This window comes from Corvus kubaryi, unplaced genomic scaffold, assembly GCF_017639235.1.
Source record: "Corvus kubaryi isolate FWS band 111438036 unplaced genomic scaffold, C.kubaryi_AGA036_p1.0 37291, whole genome shotgun sequence".
Lineage (NCBI taxonomy): Eukaryota > Metazoa > Chordata > Aves > Passeriformes > Corvidae > Corvus > Corvus kubaryi.
Window position 1 is genome coordinate 2,115 of NW_024581090.1, and position 27,531 is coordinate 29,645.

At 45.3% G+C, this 27,531-nt stretch overlaps 1 protein-coding gene across 8 annotated transcripts; it reads left to right on the forward strand.

The window, feature by feature from the left end:
• On the forward strand, positions 1-26,913 carry LOC121663930 (ankyrin-2-like). 8 transcript variants are annotated; one of them, XM_042026766.1, is made up of 17 exons: positions 11-273; positions 1,560-1,685; positions 2,484-2,606; positions 3,384-3,413; positions 5,373-5,394; positions 7,918-9,900; positions 15,033-15,107; positions 16,201-16,332; positions 16,715-16,861; positions 18,032-18,144; positions 18,199-18,311; positions 20,003-20,282; positions 21,778-21,870; positions 22,288-22,371; positions 23,379-23,543; positions 24,195-24,377; positions 25,387-26,913. In XM_042026766.1, the coding sequence occupies exons 1-17, from the start codon at positions 16-18 to the stop codon at positions 25,495-25,497; spliced, it is 4,038 nt and encodes a 1,345-aa protein (XP_041882700.1). In that variant the 5' UTR covers positions 11-15; the 3' UTR covers positions 25,498-26,913. The 8 variants fall into 8 exon arrangements, with proteins under 8 accessions (XP_041882705.1, XP_041882700.1, XP_041882699.1 ...); XM_042026765.1 differs by having other exon boundaries at positions 18,032-18,311; XM_042026770.1 differs by lacking the exon at positions 7,918-9,900 and having other exon boundaries at positions 12-273; positions 18,032-18,311.
• Positions 26,914-27,531: the final 618 nt, after the last annotated feature.

The window sequence follows — 27,531 nt, forward strand, 5'->3', positions numbered from 1 at the left end:
AATCCTTCTCTGCTGATGGCACCACTCTTTGTTTTCTTTTACAGATTTTGGTTGATAGACTGTCGGCAGACGCAAGAATCTGTTACTTTTGCTTCCCAAGTGTACAGAGAAATTATCTGTGTCCCCTACATGGCCAAATTTGTGGTGTTTGCCAAATCTCACGATCCCATTGAAGCACGGTTAAGATGTTTCTGCATGACAGATGACAAGGTGGATAAAACCCTAGAACAACAAGAAAACTTTGCTGAAGTTGCCAGAAGCAGGGACGTAGAGGTACTGTACTAGACTTGCAAGTTGTCTCCGTTTTCTAGTGTCTGCTTTTAAACGAACACTTTCTGCCTTTTATCTGCCACAAGGACTGAAAAATAATCTGCCAACAAGTACTGTCATGATGCAGTATCAGCAACCATGATAAGATGGAAACTTGCGCTTTTGTCAGGCGTCAGGAAAAAGTAGCGAGGAAACCCTGTTCTCAGAGGGAACCCTGTTCCCAGAGGGAACTGTCCAACTCCATCTACAGGGTTAAAGGGAGAAGGTCGGAGCCAAAAGCGATGGCTAAATCCCAACTTTCAGTACCGCCATAAATGCGCATCACTAACCAGAAAAGCAGCTGACAGCGGTCACAGTTTGTCAGCACGTTCACATACCAAGAAGTTAAAGCAGCAGGTTTGATTCATATTCTGCTTTGCAAAAACAAAATTGCGTTAAACCTGTTGCTGAGCAGGCAAAAGCTTTCCTATGTGGAATGCAGCAAACTGCCTGCTAAATGCAGTTTTTCTGGCTCTGTCAGCTTCCTCAGAAGGGATGACAAATCAAAGGTGCTTTAACTTACATGGCACGTTCTGCTTAGTTCAGTCTCTTTTCCATGAGAATCCCACCTTTAAAGTAATTGTCCTCGCAGTTTCTGAAGCTCTGACAGGCATCTCTTGTGCAGAGCAGCAAGATAAAATATGGGCTTATCAAAGTGAATGACAAGGCTGAATTTCTGGAAAGTAAGGATGAGATAAGTGAATGGATTGGCACTTGGAATGGCACATCTGCCAGACTGCTGCTCTGATATTCAAACACGGGGAGGGGCCATAACAACAGCAGTCTGAAGATACAAGTGGTGCCATTGTAGAGAGATTCCAGGGAGGTCTTTTCCTAAGGCCTGCCTTTCAAAACCTCTTACAGTAGGTACACACTCTGAGTTCTAGTGGCTGAAGACAATATTTCTTTGACTGTGCTGATAAGGCCAGGTTAGCAAATTGTGCTAAAATGGGAGTAAATCGAAAATCCAAATTAAAATCTAGATTTAAAAGTTTGCCCAGATTTATGACACTGAGTCGCGTTTTGTCATTTGAAGTACTGCACTATTGTTACTAAATTAACAATCTCTTATCTTTGGAATTTAATAATCTGAAATGTTTCCACACATTTTAGGTACCTAACAAGTCTTGTAAATGCTGACAAGTCCTAACAGTTCCAGACATTGATTGTAACTACTGTAGAATTATCCTTAAGAAGAAATCCTTATCACCTCACAAGCATTGATGGTTTGCTTTTTTCCTCTCCAACAGGTATTAGAAGGAAAACCCATCTACGTTGACTGCTTTGGCAATTTGGTGCCACTCACAAAGAGCGGGCAACACCATATATTCAGTTTCTTTGCCTTCAAAGAAAACAGACTTCCTCTGTTTGTTAAGGTAATGTTGATAGCTCCGTTTTGGATATTTCAGTTATCACTCCACCATAGTTTTTTGTGAACAAAGAAAACCAAACTAGTTAATTTATATAAATTCCCAACTGTACCCTAATTTTATCCTTGTACTATTCCATTTAAAAAACTTTTTTATGAGTAGGAAAACTTGCAAAATACAAGCCCAAGTAAAAAGCCTCCATTCCCCCCAAATTAAGTAATGCTTTAGCCCCCTGCGGTCAGAAGGGCTGCTGTCACCGAGCCCCCATCACCAGCCCTTCTGAGAGGGAAATGAGAGAGCACTGGAAACCTCTTCCCACAAACTTTTCTTTCTACCTGGACGTTCTGACTACAGTGGAGGAAGCCATTTCCATTACATAAATAAAAGTTGTGGAGAAATGATTTATGAATGGGAACTTCCAGTAAGCGGAGAAAACCAGCCCACTCCGTCATTGTGTTACAGTTGCTGTGCGCTGCTAGACAAATTTTAAACTTTCTCCCTCGTTTCCAGCAATATTTTGTAGCTTGTTTTAATTTACAGCTTCATCTGTGCCGCTGCCTTCCTTTGGCTTTGCTTTCCCCACCTGCTGAATTTTCCACCATACATTGAATAACCAAATACATCCGTACGTAAATGTACAAACAGCAGGGGGGAAAATGAAAACAAAACCACATTGGCTTTGCCTACCTGGACATTTCTCCCCCATCTGGTGGGGAGAAAAACTCCTGCTGAACAGTTTTGAGAGGCACAAGTAGCACGTACATCAAACCAGCAGATTAAACGTGTGTATTTTTGCTGTGCCAGGTCCGAGATAGCACTCAAGAGCCCTGTGGACGATTATCATTCATGAAGGAGCCAAAATCTACCAGAGGCCTCGTTCATCAAGCCATATGTAACTTAAACATCACTTTACCCATTTACACCAAGGTACTGAGACATTATACCCAGCTGTAGGCATCAGCATTGTCATACAAACAAGAACTGAGGAGGAGGGCAAAACGGGGTTAAAGCTTTGTGGGCAGGGATTTGAAAGAGGAAGAATTCTGTCCAAGGGCTTTCGGTGTCTTGGGTTTGGTGGCCCCAATGCCAGCGTTGGAAGTGTCACCAGGTATTTCCTGCGGACTCAGAAGAGACGAGTGGGAGTGCTCTCAGATGTTAAACACTTGCTTCCTTAGAAGTGCCAGCTTAGGATTATTCTCTCAAACCACAGGGGTTTTCCCTGTCCTGGTCAGATTAGAAGCTGCATGCCTTTTAGGGATGTATTTGCCTAAAATGGTCAGCATTTTTTAGAATATAATAAATCTTTATTATAGCATTTCAGTATAATTTTAAAGCTGAGCATCTCAACGTACTTTAACTTCAAATGGTAATAGTTCCTAAATATTTCAAGTGTTTATAGATGCTAATTTATGGATGAAAAAGCATGTATATATTTGAAGTTTCGGTACAAATAAGGATCACTAGACCTCTAACCTTCCCTGTTTGTATTTTGCTTGGTTCTGTAGCCTTTTGTGTTTAAATTGAACGTTTAGTTTTGTTGCTTTTTGACGTAAGAAATCAACTGCAGAAACGTGCTGCATTTTCTTCTGTTCTGTTAAATGTTGTCACAAGTTACTTTTTCCTACTCTCTTCTAAAAAAAAAATTGCCTTTTGCCTGCTCTGTTTTCCCCCTTCTCTTTTTGCATGGCACTTTGGGACCAAAAGGAATCAGATTCAGATCCAGAACCAGAAGAGGTAATGTTGCTAAATCAGCACGTTCTTGCCTACACACACTGCTCAAACACAACTAAGAGACACAACTCAGAAGATTGATCCTTAGCTCAGTGCTGCGAGCACAGTGAAGAGGGCCTTGCACAGACTCACTTGGGGAAGAGACAGGGTTGAACTTCCCCCACGTTAAAATTACCAGGCTTCTCCATTTACCACATCCAACAGCCTGGATGTTACAGGTCTCTGCCGGATGACTGACACCCGGTACAGAACCAGCGTTAACCCAGAGGTCACACGTAGGAGGTTTGGAATGTTCGTCTTTAGCGTAAACCAAGTTGCATCCGCTCCCAGCCCCGTTCTGGCACTCAGAGATGTTGCTTGGGCTCTGACCCCGACACGAATGAGTCACATTAGAAAAGCATCCCCACGCTTCGATGACGTTCAGCTGTTGGAAACACTGTGAGAAGGGCCAGCTCCCCAGGGAGGATGGGCATCTTCTCCGTGCACAGATTCAGCAGTTCTGTGGCACCAGTTGCAGTTTCCTATTACCATTCCAAAAATATTTACCGCTGCTGTGGTAAAGATCACTTCTGGTTTTGTATAGGAAACTAAAGCACAGAAAGACAAGCTCATTGATGGCTATAAGCATTTTCAACTCTTTATTGTTTAGTTCATTAATTTTTATCGTAATTAGTATGCTGACATACATCTGGGCTGATCTGGAAGAACTGAAAGTGAGGGAAGCTAGAACGCCCTAGGGATGCAGGGTTACCATGTAGGGCAGTCTGTGCATCAGAGGAATTTGGGCTATTATGGACCTGTTACACACACTGCTGAGTGTGAGCTTTAATTACGTGAGCCTAAAGGATTGCCAGGCACGTACGAACATGCACGTGTGGCCAGGGATTTCCTTCTGTTCCTTGTCAGCTCATGGCAAGGCAAGGATTTCCTAACACCTTGATTGAGACTGTGCATCGCATTTATCTTTATAAAGAATAGTTGGAACTATTTAAACCTTTTCAGCACTCGCTAAAGTTACCTTGGGGGCTTTACCATGCACAGCACCGTGTATCAGCAGTACTGCACAGCTGATTTGCATTCTTCACAGCTGTCCTACCCCTACCACAAGTTTGCATAGGAAATTAAAGGTTTAACGCTGCTTCTGACTTTGCATATTCTGCCATAGCCAAATTTAAACAACATGTGCTGGTGTGGACAAATGCTAGCGGAACTGAAATAAACTGAAATTGCAAGGCAACCTCAAAAATTTGCTTCTTGAGTTTTCATAGTCTGACACTGTGTTCTGTTTAATTCTTTTTTTGGCAAGGACTTTGTTTGCTTTTGAATAAGAGTAAAATTGTAGGACTTTTTTGATCTATACCCAAATAACTCTGAAAAACCAGAAAGGTGGCCTGTGAGGGCCATCACAGCTTCCATGTAAAGGTATCCATAGCTATTAGTGGCATCCAGCCCCAGGGCATGCCTCGGGCAGTTCTGCCATCACTTCTGCACCTGCATTTCGTCATCACTAAACACAGAGGCAAAAATGCAATCCCTGTTCTCAGAATGAACGTGTCCAAGGAAACACAAGGCATAAAACTTCCTGGTGCCTTTCAGATGCACCATGTGCCATCACATAACCATATTGGAGTATTTTGCTTTAGATGGGAAGAAATAAATTAGGAGCAATGCAACAAAATACCCGGTCGTGCAGAAGTTCAGGCCCTCCACACTTGCTGTAAGAGCATTTAAAGGAAATACACTGCAACATGTTGCATCTACTGTTGACCATGACTATAGCAAAGTAACAGTTTTTCTGGTATTAGAGACCTTAAATAAATTAAGCCACGCTTTTGCTGTTATTTTAAATGCATTCTTGGTTCCATTTACGTCCGTGTTTCTCCGTACAACTAGCACTTCACTCGTGGCTCTGTATAGCAATTCTAGTTGAACTTTTAAATCTCCTGCTTTTTTCTCTTCCAGGTTGATGTGACTTCAGAAAAAAGTAAGATTTTCTTTTTTTTCTTGAGAATGTTATAATGCAGTTTGTATGAGAGATGGTTAAGAGTAAAGATAAGCATGAAAGAGAGCTAAGTTTTAACTGCTACTGCTCATAACATCAATACTTACAACTGTAATAGAAAACAATTTAATATCTCGGCAGCTATCCAATTAAATACGCTTTAACACGTAAATTAACAAGTAATGCAGTTTAAAACCGTTCATCTAAGCATTTACTTTCCTTTGACATCCCTAGTGATCCCGCTATTGCTATGTTGCTCGTATGAATGCTCATCCCTCCGCTTTTTTTGTTTTCTCCTTTTGTTGACACACGTTCTTGCCTCATATTTGAGACGGATGACAGTATCACTTTTAATGAAAACCTAATGAGGACTCCAACCGATTTCATTAGTCTCATGGAATACAACCATGCCAAAAAGTGATACTGTCCAAAGGAATCAGGCTGTTTAACCCTGCCTCCCTTGCCCCACCCTTTACTGTGGTGAAATATGGCTGTAAATCTGACCCGAAAGCTTGGCGCAGCACAAACACCCTCTGAGCGCGCACAACCAGGCCGTGACCGTGAGAGAGCGCGGGGGAGGGGCTCGCAAACGTCTCCTTTACGGGAGAGGCAAATCAAACAAATCTCTGCACACACTGAAGTGTCCCTGACGAGAGCTGCTTCCAAATGCAGCCATTCTTGGATCCGTTCAGGAAAAGAACGACATCTGCCTTGTTTCCAGTCTGGAGTGCAACGTCTTGCCTTGTTTGCAGTTAAAGTGCAGCGTGTCGCATTGGCCTCCGGCCGCTTCCTCACTGCCAAATCCCCCAGGGCCCCAGAGAAACCCCGGTGGGTGTTCCTGCTCCAGCCACACACTGTCTGGACAGCACTTCCAATTTATTTCCCACTGGAGTTGCTTTGCTTCAGGCTAATTAACTCCGTTATTGGCCAGTGGAAGAGTCATACGTTTGATATTTATGAAAGTACATACTACAGTTTTACAGAATTACTGGCTGGCATTTCGGTGTGCACCAGACAGTTCACTGCAAAGCAGCAGCACCAAAAGACCACATTTTCAGCCCCAAAATACCCGCAGCAATCTGGCTCTAATTAACGTACAGCACAGATACTTAGCGCTCGTTGCACCCAGGAGAACAGTGTAGCAAAATGAATCCTTTTTACAGATAAAGACAGCTAATTCTGTGTTGCTTAGGTTCTCCCCATCTGCATTAGTGCTTTGACTTTTGCTGGGGTGCTGAAATGTGCAGTTCCATGTGACGTGCTACCTTGAAAGGGAAAATGCCCATTAGTAATTCCTAAGCATTGTGTTCTGTTTGTAACTTGCTTCAGTTCTCCACTGTTTTGTTCTGTTCAACATGCATTTTCTGCTAGTCCTTGCTGAAATGAAATATTACCAGCAGGCAGTTACGGCATAGTGGGAATTAGCTGCAGCCACCTTCCTGTATGTTGACTGCCAGATTAGACAATATTTCACCACAGTATGTTTTACAGGATTTTCATGTACCTTTAATTTCTATGATTAATTTTTAGAGCTCTTGTTTTTAACTGAAGCTACCTACCCAGCAGCATTTGCAACACCTTTGCTTTGCATGGAAATAACTTGCCTTACATGAATTGTATGTATGTGTCTAGTGTGATTGTCTGTGACTTTGGGTTGCCATACATTACATTTTTTAAAACTCTGAAATCACGTCTAAGTTGATTCACAGTTTTTTCTTACTCTCTCTCCTTTTCTTCTCTGTCTTCTCTTTCCTCAGTCAGTTCATTAGTTGTCAATGAGGATGTTCCAAGGAAAGGACCATGCCTCTTAAAACAAAAGCCTGTTTGTTTCATTGTGTAGGTGTGAAATCCCCTTAGATGAAATGCCGGTTTGCAGCTGATTCAGATCTCTACGTATTTGATCGTATTTTAGATTACTGCAGAATTACTTTTCATTTTTTATTTTGGTCACTAAGAAAAACAAAACTGTTAACCCGATGTTATTCTGACAGTTTGCTAACACTGGCTTTCTCTTAGAGGAAATGGACTTTCAATCAGTTCTAATGCTTTCCCCCTTTTTTCTTGTTTTTCTTTTTATTTGAACATTGATCTGTAACATCTGAACAATCTTGAGATGCCTCTCTTTGTGTAACTTCACTGTGTTTCTTCTGGCTTTGATTTGAAATTTTGTTGTTGTTGTTTTGGGGTTTTTTTTTTTAGTGGTGTCCTGATTTGGTTTGTTCCAGCTTTGATACTGTATGCGTGGTTGTGCTCTAGCAATAAAGTGAAGCAAGTTATTTCCTGCCATTTTCCTTTTCAGTTGGTTTTCCTTCCCCCCCCACCCCCGCCCTGTTAGCTTTGCTTTGCTCTTGTACCCTCAGATCTTGTGGATCCACCATTCCCAGCCCATTTTGTTGACCTTCCTACCACTACAGCCAAAGACTGTCATTTTCAGTCCTGATTACATTTTCCAATCTCTATTTTTGATTTCCATTTTACTTTCGATGTTTTTCATTCGCATCAAAGATGACGAGACAGAATCTACAGAAACATCTGTCCTGAAAAGCCATCTGGTTAACGAAGTCCCTGTACTAGCCAGTCCAGACCTGTTGTCTGAAGTTTCTGAGATGAAACAAGATCTGATCAAAATGACTGCCATCCTGACAACTGATCCTTCTGATAAATCAGGCTCCATTAAAGTGAAAGATCTTGAAAAGCCCGCTGAAGAAGAGCCAGGAGAACCTTTTGAAATAGTTGAAAGAGTGAAAGAGGACTTAGAAAAAGTAAATGAAATTCTGAGAGGTGGATCCTATACCAGAGAAGAGCACATTTTGCAGAAGTCCCTTTCCAAACAAGAACCCTTAGAAGAAGAATGGATCATTGTCAGCGATGAAGAAATCGAAGAGGCCAGAAGAAACGCTCCATCAGAAGTCACGGAGCCCAGCCGCGCTGAAGTCAGGGCAGACAAAGGGGCAACAAAGAAGGGGGAGCCGGATGCGACAGGAGTGGTGGATTACCTTGCAGAGGATTTAAAAACACACGTTTCTCTTCATGAGGTACAGCCACAGGCCTTACAAGAGGAGGGAGTAGAAGAGAAATTTGAAGCAGTGGTAGTAAGCAGGGATTCTGAAAGAAAAGGAAAAGACTCTCCAAAAACTGGGAAAGCAAGCTCGCAGGAGCAACAGAAGGCAGCCTCAGAAGTTAAGAAGCCCCTTAGGGCAAAATTAAGAGAAAAGCCAAAGCCAAAGGAAGGCAAGGCGCACAGCAGCGGAGAGAAACTGAGACTGCCTAAGCTTGCTGCAGACGAGGCACCGGCTGGGGAGCCTGGCCTAAAGGTGACAGCTGCTCCGGAGCCTAAAGCCGTGTCCCCTGTTATTGAGGAAACTCCCATTGGCTCAATAAAAGATAAAGTCAAAGCTCTTCAGAAACGAGTGGAAGATGAGCAAAAAGTACGGTCAAAACTGCCTGTCAGAGTTCAGGCAAAAGAAGGCCCTGCCGAAAAGGCGCCTAAAAAGCCTGCACAAGTCAAAAAGCCAGTAGCACACAAAGCCCAGCCGCCTGTCTCACCTTCTTCTAAGACAGAGAGACTCGAAGAGACCATGTCCGTTCGGGAACTGATGAAAGCCTTCCAGTCAGGGCAAGACCCGTCCAAGAATGTTTCTGGACTGTTTGAGCACAAATCTGTCAAACAGAAGCAACAGGCCCCCGAGAAGGAAACGTCCCGCAGGAAAACAATTCCTTCACAGAGTGAAACGAGGCGGGCGTCAAACCTCAAGACAGACAAACAGAAGGACAAACCAAGCACGGTGCCAAAAGCAGAGAAAGAGCCACAGTCAAAGAAAGGAAAAGCACAAACTTCTACCATGGAAACTGCCAAGAAAGCTGGTGGCAAAGACCAAGTAAAAGAGCAGAGCAGCAAAAAGCCAATCGAACCTCTCCCTCCGGTAATGGTTGCTGAAAGGGCCAAAGAAACAGCGCCTGGGAAGGGCAGGACTTCTGATGATCAAGGAGATCCTGACTTCCAGATCAGCCCTGACAGGAAAACCTCAACAGACTTTTCTGACGTCATTAAAGAAGAACTGGAAGATAATGACAAATACCAACAGTTCCGACACCTCTCAGTGACAGAGGAGGAAGAGCTTAACTTGGAGCAAGTACTGACCAGTCCTTTCGGTGCTGCTTTTCCCACAGAGCATGGGAAAGATGGATTCCTTCCTGCTCTTTCTCTGCAAAGTGCTGCTCTCGATGGGAGCTCCGAGAGCCTTAAACACGAAGGTGTGGCTGACTCTCCAGGCAGCCTACTTGACGGAACCCCTCAGATCAGCTCGGAGGAAAGTTACAAGCATGAGGGTCTGGCAGAGACTCCTGAAACAAGCCCAGAAAGCCTTTCCTTCTCACCAAAGAAAAATGATGGGCAAATTGAAGACGCTAAAGGAGCGGTAGGAGGAGTACACACAACAGCAGAAACATGTTCTCCGAAGGAACTCTCCTCAAAGGAAGATGAAAAAGGTATTAGTGAGAGGCAGCTAGATGCTGTTACCGAGACTAGTGAGTCTCATTCTGACCATGTATCAGAAGAGCGTGTACCTCCAGCCTCTGAAGAAGAGGCTGATAAACTTAAAGGAAGTAGCTCAGCTTCCATTATGAAAGATATTAGCAGGGATAAAGAATCCAGAACCACTGCACATTTCACTAAGTCTTCTGAAACACATGACACTGCTTTAGAGAAAGAAAAAGACGTAGCCTGTGAACGCCGTCTTACAGTTAGAAGTCCCCAGAAATTGGAACTTTCACTTGCTAGCCATGATAGTGAAGGCTTTAGCCCAGTTGCAGATGACTCTTTGACTATAAGCCATAAAGACTCCCTGGAAGCAAGCCCAGTGCTAGAAGATAACTCATCACACAAAACGCCTGACTCTTTGGAGCCCAGTCCTATGAAAGAGTCCCCCTGCCGCGATTCACTTGAAAGCAGCCCCATAGAGCCAACAGTGAAGGCTTGTATTTTGGGGCGGGGTCCTCCTCAGTCTGTTCTTAGCAAAGCAGAAGCCTGCCCAGAGCTGGCATCAGTGCGTTCCAGGATTCTCCGTGACCCTGAGGGAAGTGCCGATGATGACAGTCTAGAGCAAACATCCCTCATGGAGAGTTCGGGGAAAAGTCCCGTTTCACCTGAAACTCCTAGTTCAGAAGAAATTAGCTACGAAATCACACCTAAAATGGCAGACGTACCAAAGTCAGCCACCATCCCTGAAGTCAACGAAGAACCGGAGGATGATTTGGAAAGTGAGCCAAAGAAGAGATTCACCCCCGAAGAAGAGATGTTTAAAATGGTGACCAAAATCAAAATGTTTGATGAATTGGAACAAGAAGCAAAACAGAAGAGAGATTATAAAAAGAGTCGTAAGTCAGATGAATCTTCTGTGATTGCCAATTCAGAAGCCTCATGTGAGGCCGAAGCACCTGAGCCAACGGTCGTAGGGGAAAAAGACACACCCACAGTGGTGACACCTGCAGCTGAATCTAGGAAAAGTTCTTCCTCTTCCGAAAGCGAGCCAGAATTGACTCAGCTCAAAAAAGAAGCCGACTCGGGTCTCCTAATGGAGCCTGTGATCCGAGTGCAGCCACCCTCACCTTTACCATCCAGCATTGACTCCAGCTCTAGCCCCGACGAAGCAGGTTTCCAACCCATTGATTCCCAACCACGCTCTGTCAGGATAGGTGAGGTTAAAGCACAAAGCAAAGGTGACAAAGAGGAGCCGCTTGTCCTTGGGCGCAGCTGTAAGCCTTCCACGAGCACCTGTCATTCCGATGGTTGTGCATCAGCAGAAAGTGCTGAATCAAAAGGTTGTGACAGTGCAGGTGACTGTGAGATAGTCAGTCCCGATGCCCTGGTTACACGATTGGGGTGTACTCCCTGTCACTCTGTTGGTGACAGTTCTCAAAAAGAGGTTCACACTGAGTCTTCACTAATGATTGAGCAGTGCAACGCTGCTGAAAAAGATGTCGAACCCATGGCAGCATTACCGCACAGAGATTTCATTTCTACGGGAGACGCGTCAGAGAAGGCAGACGATCTTTCTTGTGGACACGGTACCACCGAGTACTCTGTTCCACGCGATGGCAACCTGGCCGAAGGTGACACCGCTGACCCTTCTGCTTCGGCAAGGGATTCGAGAGAAGCAGATACAGGTTGTGAGGCATCTCACGGGGCTGGTCATGCTGAGGAGCCCTTACCGGAGGATTCATCCCTAACCACTGACACAGTGGAACTCGAGAGCTGTGCGGCAGATGCTGCTAATGGTAGTGATCCGCATATAGTGAGCCCTTACGAAAATGTGTCTTCTGGGCATTTCTTTATTGACTCTGAAAGTCTGGTAGGATCTGGTAGAAGCCTTCTATCTAGGGAAACCTATTCTGTTGTAGCAGGGAAAGATCAGACTGGCGAAGCTTTACTTAGCAGAGACACAGGCAGTGAATATTGCTCTTCAGAGGAAGTGTACGTGGAAATAGAGCCCAAACCAGAGGACGAATTTCAGACAATGTCACAAGGGTCTCCGGCCTCGGATTCAACAAAATTACCTGAATCTGCCCTTGAGGATACAAGAGATGAAACAGAGCAATTGACAGGTCAGGTTGTCATCACTAGAACCGATGTGGATTCTGACACGTGGAGTGAAATACGTGAAGACGACGATGCTTTTGAAGCTCGGGTGAAAGAAGAGGAGCAAAAGATATTTGGGTTGATGGTAGACAGGCGATCCCAAGGCACAACCCCTGACACGACACCAGCCAGGACACCCACTGAAGAAGGGACACCACTCAGTGAACAAAATCCTTTTCTTTTTCAGGAAGGCAAGTTGTTTGAGATGACTAGAAGTGGAGCCATTGACATGACCAAAAGGAACTACCCAGATGAAAGCTTTCACTTCTTCCAGGGGGGGGCAGGAGCCTCAGGAAGAAGTTTCTCTATGTGAAGAAGCAAAAGAAGCAGCAGAGGTGGAATCTTCACAGCTGAAGGGCTCACCAGACCCGTTTGCACCTTCAGAGTCAGAGGCGTCAGATACACAAGAACAAGATGCATTAAAATGCTCACCCCCGTCACCCGAGTTCAGCGACAGATCTGAAGAAATGACGGGTGAAGGTGTCAGCACAGGCACTGCAAAAGCAGATGTTAAATCCAGAATTCCAATTAAAATGGGTATTTCAGCTTCTTCCAAATCACCAAAGAAAGAAACCGCTGCCTCTGAAGCTGAGCCCCTCTCCAGAACGGAGACCGACATGGTCGATAGCAGTCAGGTGCCTTGCCCCATCTCTCCCGAGCAGTGTGCGGTAGAAGATGAATTAGATTTTTCCAAAGTCTCTCAATCAGTTAGTTCTGAACAGGGTGAGGAGTCCCCAGACTCTTCCCCAGAGGAACAGAGATCCGTGATTGAAATCCCTACTGCTCTAATGGAGAGTGTGCCTTCTTCTGAAAGCAAATCCAAAATCCCTGTAAGAACAGCTGCTGCCACATCGCAATCCTCGCAACAACTGGAAAACGAGAGCCTTGCCCCGGATGACTTCCTAGACAGTTTGCAATGTGAAGGAAAAGATGGCCAAGCAAAACCAAAGTCTAAAATTCCCGTGAAATCCGCTTTCCAAAAAACCGAGCCACAACACTTGTATGCGGACACATCCGTCCACAAGCCAGAGTCACCCAAAGCGCTCGACATGACGAGCGCGGTCCCTTCAAAACCAGACAGCCGGAGTAAATCGGAATCTGACGCCAGTAGTCCCGTGGATCCAAAGGCCAAACGTTCCATCAAAGCTAGGAGTTACGCTGAGGCTGAGGCAGAGGCCAGGGAGAGGGAGAGTGAGATGAAGTTTGAGCTAGACTCAGATGAGGCAACAACAGCAAGATCGAAGGTATTTTCTTCACGGTTGCCAGTTAAAAGCAGAAGCGCTACAGGCTCCCGCAGTGCTTTTAGTCCCACAAAGGAAAGTAAGGACCATTTCTTTGATCTTTACAAAAACTCCATAGAGTTTTTTGAAGAGATTAGTGACGAAGCTTCTAAATTAGTGGAAAGACTCACACAGTCAGAGAGAGAACAAGAATTAGTTTCAGATGATGAAAGCAGTAGTGCCCTAGAAGTTTCAGTTATTGAAAATGTGCCATCCAGTGAGACTCAGCAGTCAGTTCCCGAAGACATCTTTGACATCAGACCCATTTGGGATGAGTCTGTAGAGACTCAAATTGAACGTATCCCTGACGAAAATGTCCATGACCGTGCTGAAGGTATTTGCCAACGACTGGGATTCCCTGTGCAACGCATGTCATGAATTAAACTCTTTTTGTTTTCTTTGGTGCGTGTGTGCGTTTGTGTACAGGTGTAGTGTGTGTGGCATTTTCTTTTCAGCTTTTGGTGGTTAGTTGTGCTTTTTTTTCCCCTTGTGAGCTGTGTTTGGGTTTTTTATTTTGTGTCTGTGTTCTTGTCTGTGAAACGATCTCAAGATTGCAAACCATAAATGCTTATGGGGAAGTGTTACCTTAATAAGCAAAAAAACACTTCTAAACATATGTATGGTTTTATCATTAAACTGATTGCTTAGGTCATGCACGTTTTGGCTTTTGACTTTCCCTGGCCCTATTACTAACTCTTAACTTCTACTAATAACAAATGTTTGGGTGTCAATTGAAAGCGAGACAGGCAAATTTATAGACTTTTGAGTTGGTACGCAAAGAGATCTGCAGGAGTTTTAAAGAACGAAGCTTTTTGTGTCCCCTTTTTTTGACGGTCCGTGTCTGAAGAAAACCCTGAGTCACGGGTAACGTTCGTACACGTTTTCTGGTACTTGGTTTTCCTCTCACCTACTTGTGTGCTAGTGCTGGGTAGCCCTAATGGAAATCAGGAGCTGAAATGACACGTGCATATCACGAACCCTAAGCAATTTCCTGATTCAGAGGTGTCGCAATCCACGTGCGCGTTCGGGGAAAATCAAAACTCAAATTCTGCCATCCTCAAACGAGCTCTGGGGATGGGAGGAGCTGTCAGTCTCACCTTTAGTGAAAGGAATGAGGACTGACGAATGACCATGTGATTTTTCCTTGCCTTTGTTGTGAGCATTTTGTCTCACTCCCTGTCCAGAGGGTCAAAGACACTGAAATTAACAGTATCTCAAATACAGACCACAATCTCAAGTGCTGTGTGGGCTGTTTGAACACCACTTGCCCTACAACAGAAAGAACACGATCAGAAGCACCAGTCCCCGATGAATTCTTCCACCCTGGCATTTGCTAAGGAGGCATGGAAAACGATGGCTCTTGACTTTGACTAAGTCTTCAACTGAACGTTAGAAAGAAGTTTTAGAGTAAAATGCTTGGCTGAAACAGACACCGTAGGTGCTTCAGTGCTACATGACAATTCGACGTGAAAGGCTGATTTTCAGATGGAAAAACTAGATAGTGCTGTGCTTTTTGAAAAGCCAAGCTTTTTGGTTTTCTTTTTGAACCTAGGGATTTACAGGCCTCGCTTGAGTTACGCAGCCTGTCCACATTTAGACGCAGCAGTTAGGAAAAACCAGCGCTTTCCCTTCTTGGGCTCTCTCCCCTATGGAAATGGTTTTTAACTTGCAAAAGGCAACTTGTAGCTCTTTTTGACCTTTAGATCAACAGGATGATCAGGAAAAGACAGAGGAGAGACTGGCCCATATCGCGGATCACCTTGGATTCAGCTGGACAGGTAAAACGCACGTTGTCTGCTCCAGAGAGAAAGGATGGGAATGGTCCCCACTCCTTTCATGTTTATTCTGGATTATTTTCTGATTATCTGAAGATGTTTTATAAAAATATTTCAGAAGCTTGTTGTCTTTGGAATACTAAGAGTCCTAAATGGGATCACAAGGTACCTAAACAATCACAATCACCTAAAGCAATATTTATATTGTGGATTCAATAGACCTGAGACAGCGAATGGTAGTGGAGACAAGTGAGAGTAACATGGAATGAGATGCAAATGTCACTGACAATCAGCTTAAAGCCTCTGCAAAAGAGAAAGACCTGTGCAGAAATCTTCACGCTGTGTCAAACTGTGCAGTCTGACACAAAAAATGTTGCAAAAAAATCACGAAAACAAAACTAGAAAAAATGGATTCTCGTCAAATTAATGTTTTACAGTATTTTAGGGAGGGCAGGGTAATAGACCTGCATAAATATTCCTGTCTTTTATTATGGCAAAGATTGCTTATAGTAAAAGATTGCCAGATGTTAATTTGATGGGTGAGACGGGTTGGTTTTGCTTCAAACTCATTGGACTTTGTAGGATTTGAGTCTAATGCTTAGTTACTCTCTACTTATTGAAGTTTACGGTGGCACAGTTTTACAAACCAGCCCAGAAAAAAGATTATTTGGGGTCGGGTTCCCTCTGCCTCATTAAAACAGGACACCTTCCAAAATGAAGTCCATGCATAATGGCAGTGGAGTAGAACCTGAATCCTCCTTTATGAAAGAAGCAGGATAACAGTAGGAATCCCACAAATTCGCTGTGGCTTTAGCTTATTTGATGAACCCGTTTCAACAGCTGCATCTTAGTCTGGTGATGGCAGAAAGCTGCCCCTGGTTCCGGATACAAGAAAGATGTTACAGACTATCAAGTAATTTCTCTTGTCTGGACTGCAGCCTGAGCCTGTGCTACAAGGGAAGGACATCACTTACTCTTGGTTTCATGGGTTTTCTCGGGGTCAAGCTGTAATTCACAGCCATTTACTTTGCTTTGAATTAAATTAGACCTAGGGAGTAGTAGTCGACCTTTTCACAGAGATGGATTTCTTTTTCAGAGCTAGCGCGAGAACTGGACTTCACAGAGGAGCAAATTCACCAGATCCGAATTGAAAATCCCAATTCGCTGCAAGACCAGAGCCACGCGCTCCTCAAATACTGGCTTGAAAGGGATGGGAAACACGCAACAGGTTTGTCTCCGGTTCCTGTGTGTAACCGGCTCCAGTGTGCTCGTTGAGGGGGCAGCTGTGTGTTGCAATCACCAAGAAAACGTGGGGAAAATTCAGGCTACAGAAAGGATGGCCACGGATTGTACTCAGTGTCATTTCTTGTCTTGTCTGTATGACACAGCAACTCAACAAATCTGTTACAAGGAAAAAACCAGAGTGCTAATTTTTAGAGGCAGCCATTCAGTTCTTTTTAGATCTTACATAGCACTGCTTCTAAACGTATCTGTAACTTATAGATGATATTGGTCAGTATCCTACATATGCCCTTCCTATGGAAAGGAGAAGGGAGAGAGCGTGCGTGTGATGTTTAACTCAGCTGCACGGTGTCGTTCCAATGCCACAGATACAAATCTGACCCAATGCCTCACGAAAATCAACCGCATGGACATCGTTCACCTGATGGAGACCAGCGGCATAGACCCCGTGCAGGGCCACGGCCCGCGCGCGTACACGGACACGGAGCAGTCCATGGCACTGGACCGCAGCGAAGGTAAAGGGCTCCTGACCCAAACTGCCCAGGGTACCTCTCTAAGCATCGCTCTGCTCTGAGCGTTGGCCCAGGGTCCTTTGCGAGCGCCTGTGACGGAGCACTAGAATCCCCTTCTGAAAGCAGAGACTGCGGGCGAATCGCACTGGCATCGCACGAGTCACATTTCACCAGGCAGAAGATCTGTGCTTTAGCTGATTCTTCAGAAGCAAGTCATGTGGCCAGCAATGTTTGCCCAGTTTACCTTGGGATTGGTTTTTCTTTTGCTTATACAAGTGCTTTCATGAAAGCTCAGAAGGTCGTATTAGAATTTGACCAAGATCTGTCAAAGGAAAACTACTCCGTGCTTTGACAAAACCCCCTTTGGATTTGAGCATCCAGGTTATTGTAATTCTGTTAGGATGCTATGGCGTTTCTTAAGTTTGGAAGTTCAGTGGATTAGATCCAATGGTTGCAAACTGAAGGAACACCTCCAAATCATTTGGCATTAAGTTCTCTTTTCCAGAAGTGATGCTTTTGTGTGCCTAACTCAATACTGAAGCATATTAGACAGCTGCAAAGGTCCCATCTTGAAGAGAACGTAGGACTAGAAGGCTGTTTGTCACAATTAGCGTTCTCATATCACAGCCAAGTCGTTTTAGAATGATAACCTCTCTGTCCAGCTCAAATTCAGCACAAGCTTTTCTTTTTCCCCCCAAGTTTTTGTCCAGAGTTCACCAGGCTTCCAGTGACTATAAATGGCACATAAATGAACTACTTCCTGTACCTAGTTCTCTGTGAAGTGTTTTTGTCTATTTTTGTACAGCTGATTTTTCCAGAAGCAGATAAATAAGGAATATGGGGGGACAAGTCACTAAAATCTATCCTAGTCTGCTGGAAAACAAATCTGTTGTGAATCTTATTCTATACTTTGAGGGTTTCAAGCATAATTACTTGAGGTAAATTTCTGGGTAAACGTTATTTTGCCTGTTACTTTCCAAATCTGGCCATAGCAGTGGCAATCCAGCATTCCTTTGACTATTCCGAGAGGCCGGGTCCCCTCCCGCTCAAGGTGCTCAAGAATTTCAGGTAACGAGTTGTGCCCAGGGATTTTAAATGCACAGAGAGCACGGGAAGGGCTTCCTGTATCCTGGTCAGACTTGTAACGAGATTTCTGCTCTCTCTGTCTGCAAGGGTTCTCTGCACTGCAAGAAGAAGTGCACAGCTCGAGGCACAAGCAAGAACAGCAGAGAGTATCTACGGACAGCGAGCCAACCGAACACCCCCCTCTGGTCTCCGAGGAAGACGTGTCTGTCACTTATTCCCCGTTCCAGGACAGTACTCCCAGGAGCGAGGCAGAAGTGTCCATGGCTGAGCTTCTGAGGCAAGCACACAAGGAACAAGTAGAAGCTGAATTCTCAGGGAAACCCCAAGACGTGCCAGGGAAACCATCTGCTTCACAGCAGGAATATTTGTAAGTGTCAAAAGACCAGGATGAAACCATAGGGAACATCTCTGTGTAATAAGAGGATTTTACAGGGTCTTTTGAAACTTAGGAACACGCTAGAATTTTCCTCCAATTGCAGTTTCCACTTCTTAATCCACATGGGGGAAGCCTTAAGAGAGAAAGTCAGTTTGTTCCTGTGAACACAAAGCAGTAATTGTGTCTAGGAAAGTACCTAGGAAAGAAAAGAGGGTTAATAGAGAAGCGAAGAGGGTTTTCTGTATATTTTTCGTGTTTTGGATGATAAGTGATGGCATCTTCATGAAAGTAATCCTAAAGGACCCTTTCTTCAACTTCAGGATGGCTTTTTCAATGGAGGCAAAATTTTTTCAATGTATTCATTACTTACAGAACTCACAACTATTCTATTAAGAACTGGGGTTTTAAAAGCGCGTTTCAGACGGCCAAGGGAGCAGAAGTAGGGTTTTACAGAGACGAGACACGAGGACTTGCACTTACGGAATAACACACGACAGAGCACACGTTTAGAAGGCCTGTGCAGCAAAAACTTGAATTCTGAGGTGGGGGCTGTCAGTGAGGTTGGTGTCATTTGAAAAGGAATTTGAAATAGATCGTGTCTATTTCTCCCCACCTTCCCTGATTATGTGCCCTTGCTGAGAGCTCTCTGCAGGATAGATTCAGGTATTAATAAGCCAGCAAGATACCAAGAATCCCTATCCAAAGAAGTGATTTTCCTGGAGGTGATTGGCTTTGATGCGGAGATGCAGCTCCCAGCAGTCTAAGGGCAGCTGAGTCCAGCAAACGGACTTTGGGGCATTCTTTTGCTCAGGATATGCCAGGAGAGAGTGTGGGAGACACAAAATACCATTGAAGAAAGCTGCTGTTGCAGTGTCAGCCAAAACTACCAATGCACCCTAAGGCTGTGCCTCAGGAAAGGAATGTCTGTGAGGAACAGAGAATCCTTGTGAGACAGTACTGCCGACACTGCACGAGAGTAGCGACGACAGCGGAATATCGCTACACCGCAGGTCGAGTTTGAAGGGGAAATTGGGCTAGATTTGAATAGCTTGTAAGGAACATGCTCCAAGAGGTGGTATGCAACAATACCGAATGGATGGACATATGCTTGAATTAGATGTATTTCCTTCATATTTGTGTTACATAGTAACATGCGTAATAAGAGGTTAAACTAACTTGGGGCAGTGATTAATCATAGCGGCGTTCAACCATGAAAATAACATTACAAACAAAACCTGAACCTCTTCTAAATTTCTGTTTGCTAAAGCTCCAGAATGCTACATAAAAGTTGGTTTCTCCACTTTGCAGCTGCACAGCTTGTGCTCAGTGTTTTAGCTGCCTCACATCCTCCTACAGTGATCCGGGCTCTTCCCCTAAAGAAATAAATGGCAATCTGTAGAGACGTGAGGGCGCAAGTGACAGCAAAGCTCTCTCCGAGTTTTGCAGAATTGCAAAAATTGCAGGGTTTGGATATCCGTTTGGAGATGCGCTCGGGAAGACGCGTGGGGTTCCCAGCCAGACTACTCTGCAGTTCCTGTCAAGAAGTATCAGTTATTTCTAGACTTTGCCAGACAACATAATAATATGGGTTATGTGGGAATACGAGTCAGTGCCTAATATTCCATTGATGGAAACTGGGAAGCACTGCATGGTAGTAACTCGCTTGAACCTGTAATTCACAGCGTCACGAGTCCAGGAACGGAGCAGTCCGTGGGAGCTGGAAAAGCAGCGAGCGGAAAATCCGCACCCTTGAGCACGGCAAAGGGAGAGGTGCAGGGAGCACCCCTGCAGCCTCCGTTCTCTGCCCAGAGAGGGGACTCCCCCATCATCCAAGAGCCCGAGGACCCCCACCTCCACCGGGAGCAGCTCTCTCCAAGGAGATCTAGTCTTGTGATAGTGGAGTCAACTGAGGAGCAGATGGAGAATTCTGGAAGGGGCTGCGAGGAGGAATCCTTAGAAAAGGTAAATGACAACTTTGCCTCAAAGTAATTGACACAAAACCCCGAGTTTTACGTCTCACTCATTCCTTAAGATGAGAATATTTGTAATTCATTTGCATCTGGCACTGAGTTGTTTCTCCTTCCCTCTGTGGTTAGGAGGGTCGGGTAAAGGTTTTCCAAGTTGACGCAAGCCCCAGATCCCAAAGTCTAGACTGGTAGTTCTGGTTCTGCCCTACCCTTCTGTGTCCTCTGGCCTGTGGCAGTTACATCTGTGCCTGAGAGAGACAGAGAGCGTCAGTAACGGGGGCAGAAACAAACCGTGTACAAGCAAAAGCTGAAACAGATGTAACGTGGTCAAAGTAATAACATAAAAGCTCATAAAGCAAGGCAAGGCAGGCCCAGAGCAGCACGAGAAGCGGCATAAAAGGCCTGTAAAGTCCCTGAGATGGAAAAGAGGCAGCAGTTGTGCATCGCAGCCTACTAAGGGTGTAGTGGAAGAACGGTGTTTATGTAGCACGCAGGCAGTAAAGAGATACAGAGACAGGAGAGGGAGAACATCAAAACCGCACGAGGCAGGTCTTGGGTTGTGTGAGACAAAGGGACTTCACTGCAGTGGTCAGAGAGGGGAAGGCATCAAGCAGCAAGGAAAGAGAGCAACCAGATGGCTTTTACTGGAGAATTAAAATCTCTTGGCAGATAAAGGTTTAAGAATAAGCAACTTGCTTTGCCCGTTCTAAGTGGGAGAAAAGGAGAAGGCACCGTTGGGCAGGAAATTAGTTTTGTAAGTCTAGTTAGAGCAGAGGTGGTCCAGTTCTACTGCAGCAGAAATTATTGCACCGTCACATTCATTAGAAACAAGCCCTTCAGTCTTTGCTACTGTGGGGTCAAAGGTATCCCCTCTAGAATAAAGGGTTTCAGAGCTCTGCCTCTGGGATCTCAGGAAAAGGTGGAATTTAAAGTGTCAGATGATTGAAAGAGTATCTCCAGCAGGGCCCAGCACAAGGGCTGCTGGAGGACAGGCTGCAGTTGAAGTAATGCCCTGCTTTTTTCCTCCAGTTCTTTTACTAAAGTGAAACAACAACAACAACTGGTACCACCAAAAAGGACCCCGGCCCCCCCGCCCTTATTTATTTTCCCCTTTACGTTTTTTATAGCACAGCCATTTCCCACCTCGTTCTTTTCAGCCTCTCTTTGCCTTCTGACGCAATTTTTAAATTTTTAACTCTTCCCTATGCAGGAGAGACAACTCCAACACTGGTTGCTAATTTCTCCTGATCTTTCTAGTCCTGAGGCTACTGCTACACTGTCCTCTAGTTCAAACTGCTCAGTCCTACTCTTTGTCCACTGTGCTCTGTACTGCCCCCTGGGGAGGATTAAAAGGCTTTCCTATATTTTCCTGTGTCATTAACACAGAAAGCGTCTGCAAAATGTAGGAATTGCAGAGCTGGTGTAGGAAGACAGAAGCTGTAGGTACTGCTAGTGCCACGTACAGAGCCCTGCTTCCATGCTTCCCCCAGGAGTTAGCAGAGGAGTTAGGCGGGCTGGAGCTCAGCTCGGACGATGACGAGATGGTCACTACCAGGGTCATTCGGCGCCGGGTGATTATTCAGGTACTGAGTGTTGAACGACTGCACGAGCCTGCGCTGCCTCAGGCCCTGAGCTGGTGCTGCACCTCAAGCTGGGATGCTCCCAAATAATGCATCTCCACTGGATAAGCCTCTCCAATACCGCAGGATTACAGTAACACTGCTAACCCAACTCTAAATTCCACTAGACGCCTCGGTAGGAGGAGGATGGAGGCTTGTCAGCCCCATATACAACAAGGCCAACTAACCTATCTTTGCCTGCGTGCCGTGGCATCACTTTTCTTTGCATGCCTCTCTAAGGATTTATTTGCAGAACAGGTTTTTTTCCTAACATTGCTGATTTTTTTTCCATTCTGCAACCAATTAACTGATTTTAAACTTGCTTATTTCGAGACCCACATGAAGGCCTTGCTTCACACAACTTTGTTCTTTGTCGTACAGGCTGATAGTATGCCTGAAATGCCACCAGAAACAGTCACAGAAGAGCAGTACACAGATGAACACGGCCACACAGTGGTAAAGAAGGTATTGTCAGTTCTGCCCCTAGGTACCTTCTTCCTCTCCTGTAAAAGGCAGGAGAAATCATCCACAGAAATGCCAAACTTTCTGCTATGAAGGGGCGTGATTTGAAGAGTAAAGAGTGGAAGGAACGAGAATTTCTGCTCATGAGAGACACCAAAGTTGGAAGAATTACTTAGATTCTTAAAATCATTCTGTGTTACGGTATATAACCTAACAGGACATATTTTGTTAACTTTGATTTAAAGCCAATGAAACTTCTGCATAGATCCACATTTTTTAGAAGAAAGTTGTTTATTTCCTTTAAAAAGCCCCAGCAAAAAAACTCACTCTGCCCCAATCTGATCTGGGATCTTTCTTGGCTTGTCCTAATGAAAGCAATGGAAGGCTGGGTCTGTAAGAGTCAGATAAACCCAGACTCTAGATCTTCAAAATCAGGTCATGCTTAGAAAAGCAAATTCTGCACAGCACAGAAGTGAAAGGGGAACTTCAGTGCTCCTTTGTTTATCTGACAGCTTGGTGCTCAGTGATTTGGTCTAGGATATGGCTGAGCCGGGCTTGTGGCAAACTCCATCTTCTGTCTTTCGAGCAGTCGACACAGCCCCTCAGCCGGATGGGTTGTCTCTGGAACCTGTTGGAGTTCCTGTTACACAGCCAAAGATTCCTTGGTCGTGTTGCACAGGAGCGAGCGCGACTGCTCGCGCGGATAGGTCTGTGCCTCGAACCACTCTGCGCACGGCTTCGGGTCATCCACAGACGGATGCACACTCATCCTCCTGAGAAATTTCACATCTTGAACCCTGTAATTCTCTTCTTGCTTTGGCCTGCCAGTGCCTCGAGAGCTTCAGCACCAGAGGAGTCTCTTGAGTAGGTGTGGAAGAATAAAACACCCAACCATCTACGCAGGTTCTTCCACGTAGGAAAAAACACCCTTTGAGTAGAAAATACTAGATAGAGAACAAGGAGGAATATTTTACTGCTAATTCTTTGGGGACTAAACTCCATTCCTTCAGGTGACTCGGAAGATCATCCGGCGATTTGTTGCTCCAGATGGCACGGAAAAAGAGGAAGTGGTAATGCAGGGAACACCTCAAGCCCCCGTCACTGTGGAAGAGGGAGATGGTTATTCCAAAGTGGTGAAGCGGGTTGTGCTGAAGAGTGACAGTGAGCACTCAGAGGTAGGGTGTGCTTTGCCTGCTGTGGCACAAAGCAGCAGCACCCCAACAGGGCTCTTAGTCACTGCAGCTTGGTGTGCTTATTTTGCCACTCAGTCCTAGAACCCCACAGTTACAGCACGTTGACCTTACTGGCCTCTTCTTGCTTTGAAGAGGCTAAAACCACCTATGATTTAGACAAGAAGTGGTTTAGAGCCAGGTAATTAAAACAGAAGCAACCTGAGAAGGTAAGTGCTTTCCTGCCATGCTTCACCACGTGGCCCTACAGACATTTGGATCGGCGTACCTAAGTTGTGACAGAGGGCCAGAAGCTGGCAATAGGATGTGCTTCCAGCAGTCCTGGGCCAAGGGCAAGGTGTAGCAAGCGGTTATCGGAATTGTGAAAAACCTCACTGACACTTCTTGCCAGCATTTCTCATCAGAATTAATTCTTTAGGAGTAAAGTAACAAGAAAGAAGAGTCTTTTCTTTCTTCTTTTCTTTTTCCTTGTTTTTCCTTCCTTTTTTATTTTTCTTTTTTTTTTTTCCTTTTTCCCCCCCCTTTCTTTTTTCTTTTTTACCGTATGGAGCCCACAGACAGGAAAGTCATTTTACCAGTGCACATCACAAAGTGTGGAGTTCATCTCCAGCTTACTTGTGCTTTCTGACCTTGCAGGTGACCCTGTCTGAACCTGCCGTTCTGTCTAGTGCCTCCAAATTCCAGTCCGAACCAGTGGAGGGCCGGAAAGTCAGCAAAGTCATAAAGACCACTGTAGTGCATGGAGAGAGGACGGAGAAACACCTGGGGGATGCCAGCCTGGCTTCTGATCTTCCATCAGCCAAAGAGGACTTTGAAGAGGTACAGATAATTTTTGTATGTCAGCATTACAGCAAGCATCACCACAGCCGCAGGGAAAAACTCTGTTCTCCTGAAAGGTTTTGGTGGTGGTGCCCCAGCCTCAACCGGCGACTCCACGTTCCAAAAAGATGCGCATACAAAGAATGCGTAGGGAAAGCTGACGTGGCAGAATTAGCTAAGAAACTTGTTAAGACCAAAGAAAAACATCATGGAGGCTTTGTGTGGAGTTCTTAGAAGTCTCGGGTGTGAGCGCAGTTAAAGTTCATTCACGTGTTACCACTCGGGGAGCTCATTTTAGAAGTGGCTACAGTTAAGCCCCCACCCTGGGTAAAGGGATGTGTTTCTCCTCGAAAGGACAAAACAGCAACGAAGCTGATGAGCACTTCTCTGGTGTTCTGCTCTTTCTGATCACTTGAGACATTTTAGTAAGAGAAAAGTGATCTTGGATGAAAACAGTTTTTTATTTTCTACAAGTAAGTGACAGCACTTCATTCTGAATCCAGCCTATGGTCCCCTTGAATAGCATGTCTTAGAGGCTAAAGTAACTACCTACCAAGTAGATAAACAGATAAAAGCTGTGTGGCAGCAGGTGACACGTGTATGCAGTTTGGGTTTCGTAACCAGGAACCCAGACCAGCAGCCTGGTCCCCCTTTTTGCACAGAGGCCAAACAAGGGGCAAAACCTGTCTGGTAGAGGTGTTCAGAGAGAGAGCCTGGGAAGGAACACGTAGTTAGTTCCTAGCTCCCACCTCTCAGCACATCGGGAAGCCCGGATGGCCGGGAGGAGGAGCTCGTACTGCGAGGTGCTTTGGTGCAATTATTACTGCAGTCAAACTGCCACGCACGAGGAGCTGTATCTGACGTGTGCGCAGCAGGGAGGCAGCTGCTGCTTTAGGTGCCTGTTCAGCATTTCCTCAGCATTGGTCTGTGGGAGTACAAAGGACTAAGGCAGGAAGAGCTCCACGTGTTTGGGGTGTGTTGTAATTTGAAGTTTATGTTTGCATTGGAGGCTTTGAGCTACACAGGTCACCACATGACAGTCCAAGTCCCTGCTTTGGTAGAGAAAGAAGTCAAGAAAGAAGATGGATCAGTAATTAAAAGGTTTGGCTTGGCAAGTTGATGAAGTGTGACTGCAAATGAATTAACACACTCACATGAGTGCATTGCAGTGAGTGCCTGCAGTGAATGTAAAGCTTTAGTTGCAGTGGTACTAAAGCAACTCCTAACCTGATGGAAGTGATGGCTTAAAGAACCTGGAAATAAAACAACACTTTCTAGACAATATCGGTACAGCAGGTAATACGAAGGCTGGTCTCTCTTGGAGGCCTCCAGGGGCAGATATGGAAAAATGCCCACCCCCAGATGGGGTGAATACAGTTTTGTTAGTGTAGCAAATGATCATCATTCTGATGGAATGGAGAATTGAGGGAGGGAGGGAGAATGAATAGTGAATGGATGATGGAGAATGCATGAAGGGATGGAGAATGGATAGAGATTCTTCTCCTTCTTCTTTCTCCTTCTCCTCCATTCATCCATCCAGTCTCCATCATCCATCCAGTCTCCAGCCATCCTCCATCCATCCATTCTGATGCCTTTTTCTCTGCAGAAGTAAGAGCAAGACACAGGGTGATAAAAAGGGGTCCCTTTATATAAGGTGCACCCTTAGGTGCACAGTTTCTCAGGCGGGAAATGACGAAGATGCATGCCCCAAGCAACTCATGTACAATTTGTATTGATTCTGCAAATTGGCATATCTGATAAGAGCTGCCCCCAGTTAAAAGCATGCCCAGTGAAGTAATGCCCCCAGCTCTAGTACTTCTATTTCTAAATCCACCCCACCTGGGATGAAGACCGGACCCTGTTTATAAAAACGTGTCGTACAGAGCTAGTTTCAACCTTGATTTCTAAAGAGAACCAAGACAGCATAGGGGTCCTGGAATTTGTTTTGTCTTTCTGCCTAGGAAAACCCTGAAGCTAAGCTAAGTTACAGTAATAGGCTACAAAGCTACAAATGTGTGTGTCAAGAATACAGAGAATGTATAGAAGAAAAAAGGTAAAAATCGAGATGGCATCAATTCGTTCATCATCCCTTCGTCCACCCTCCATTCATTCATCACCCATCACGCATTCTCCATTGATTCATTCTTCATTTTCTTTCTTCCTTCTTTTCTCCTGTCCACCGAGCTCTCCACACCCAGCGCTATGAAGGCCACAGCCGGGGCTCACTGCAGTACAGACACAGGGTTTGAGTTATGCTGAGGACACGTTCCCCAGGGTGCGCATGGCATCAGCTGAGGCAGTCCTCGATAGGAGTTGGCACTGTTGCATCATACTTAGACATTGCCATGCCTTCTCTCCAGCACGTGCAACTCTGCCTTGGAAAAGCCTGAAAACCACAATATTCTCAGACCTTCAGAACTGTGGCCTTTCTAAGTCAGGTCTCTCCCTTTTTTTTGTTTCCAGGACAATACTAAGTAAAGCCAGCACACAGAAGAGGACCGTGATGAAGGACCGCTATGGAAAACACGTTCACATAGAAGAGCTGGAAGACACCCCAGAAGCGCTCCCCAGGGATGACCTCCAGCATGACCTCCAGCAGCTTCTTAGGCACTTCTGCCAAGAGGACTGGACGCAGGAGGCCAAGTGAGAAGCTGCCGCCCCGCACAGCGCCGCGCGACCCCTCCTGTACGCAGCCGTCACCATCCCTGGGTAGCAGAGTCATCACCGATGCCAGCCACTGCCGCTTCTACCTGTGCGGCCGCAGTGAATTCATTTCTCCCCATCCCAAATTTCATTTTGTGCTGGTATGATTTTTCACCCTGTAAGCTAATTTGTGACCAAAGATAGCATCCTTCAGGCAGGATGATTTATCCGCCTCGCCGGCACCCTTGCCAGCGTCACCGCTTGTCCCTGTCCCTTCGCTCTGGCGCTCGCTTCCTGACACGGCCCTTGCCAAGCAGACTTCATCTCCAGGCCTCTTCCACTGACTGTGTACGCGCACCGTACAAAGGAGTTGACGTGTAAACTGTAAATAGCAGAGTACTTGAACTCACGAGACCGCAGAACACTCTCTGCCCGTTGGCGTCGTGGGTTACGAGGTGTAGTGACCCTGTGGAACGGCACCGGCTCACGGAACGGCACCGCCCAGACTGCA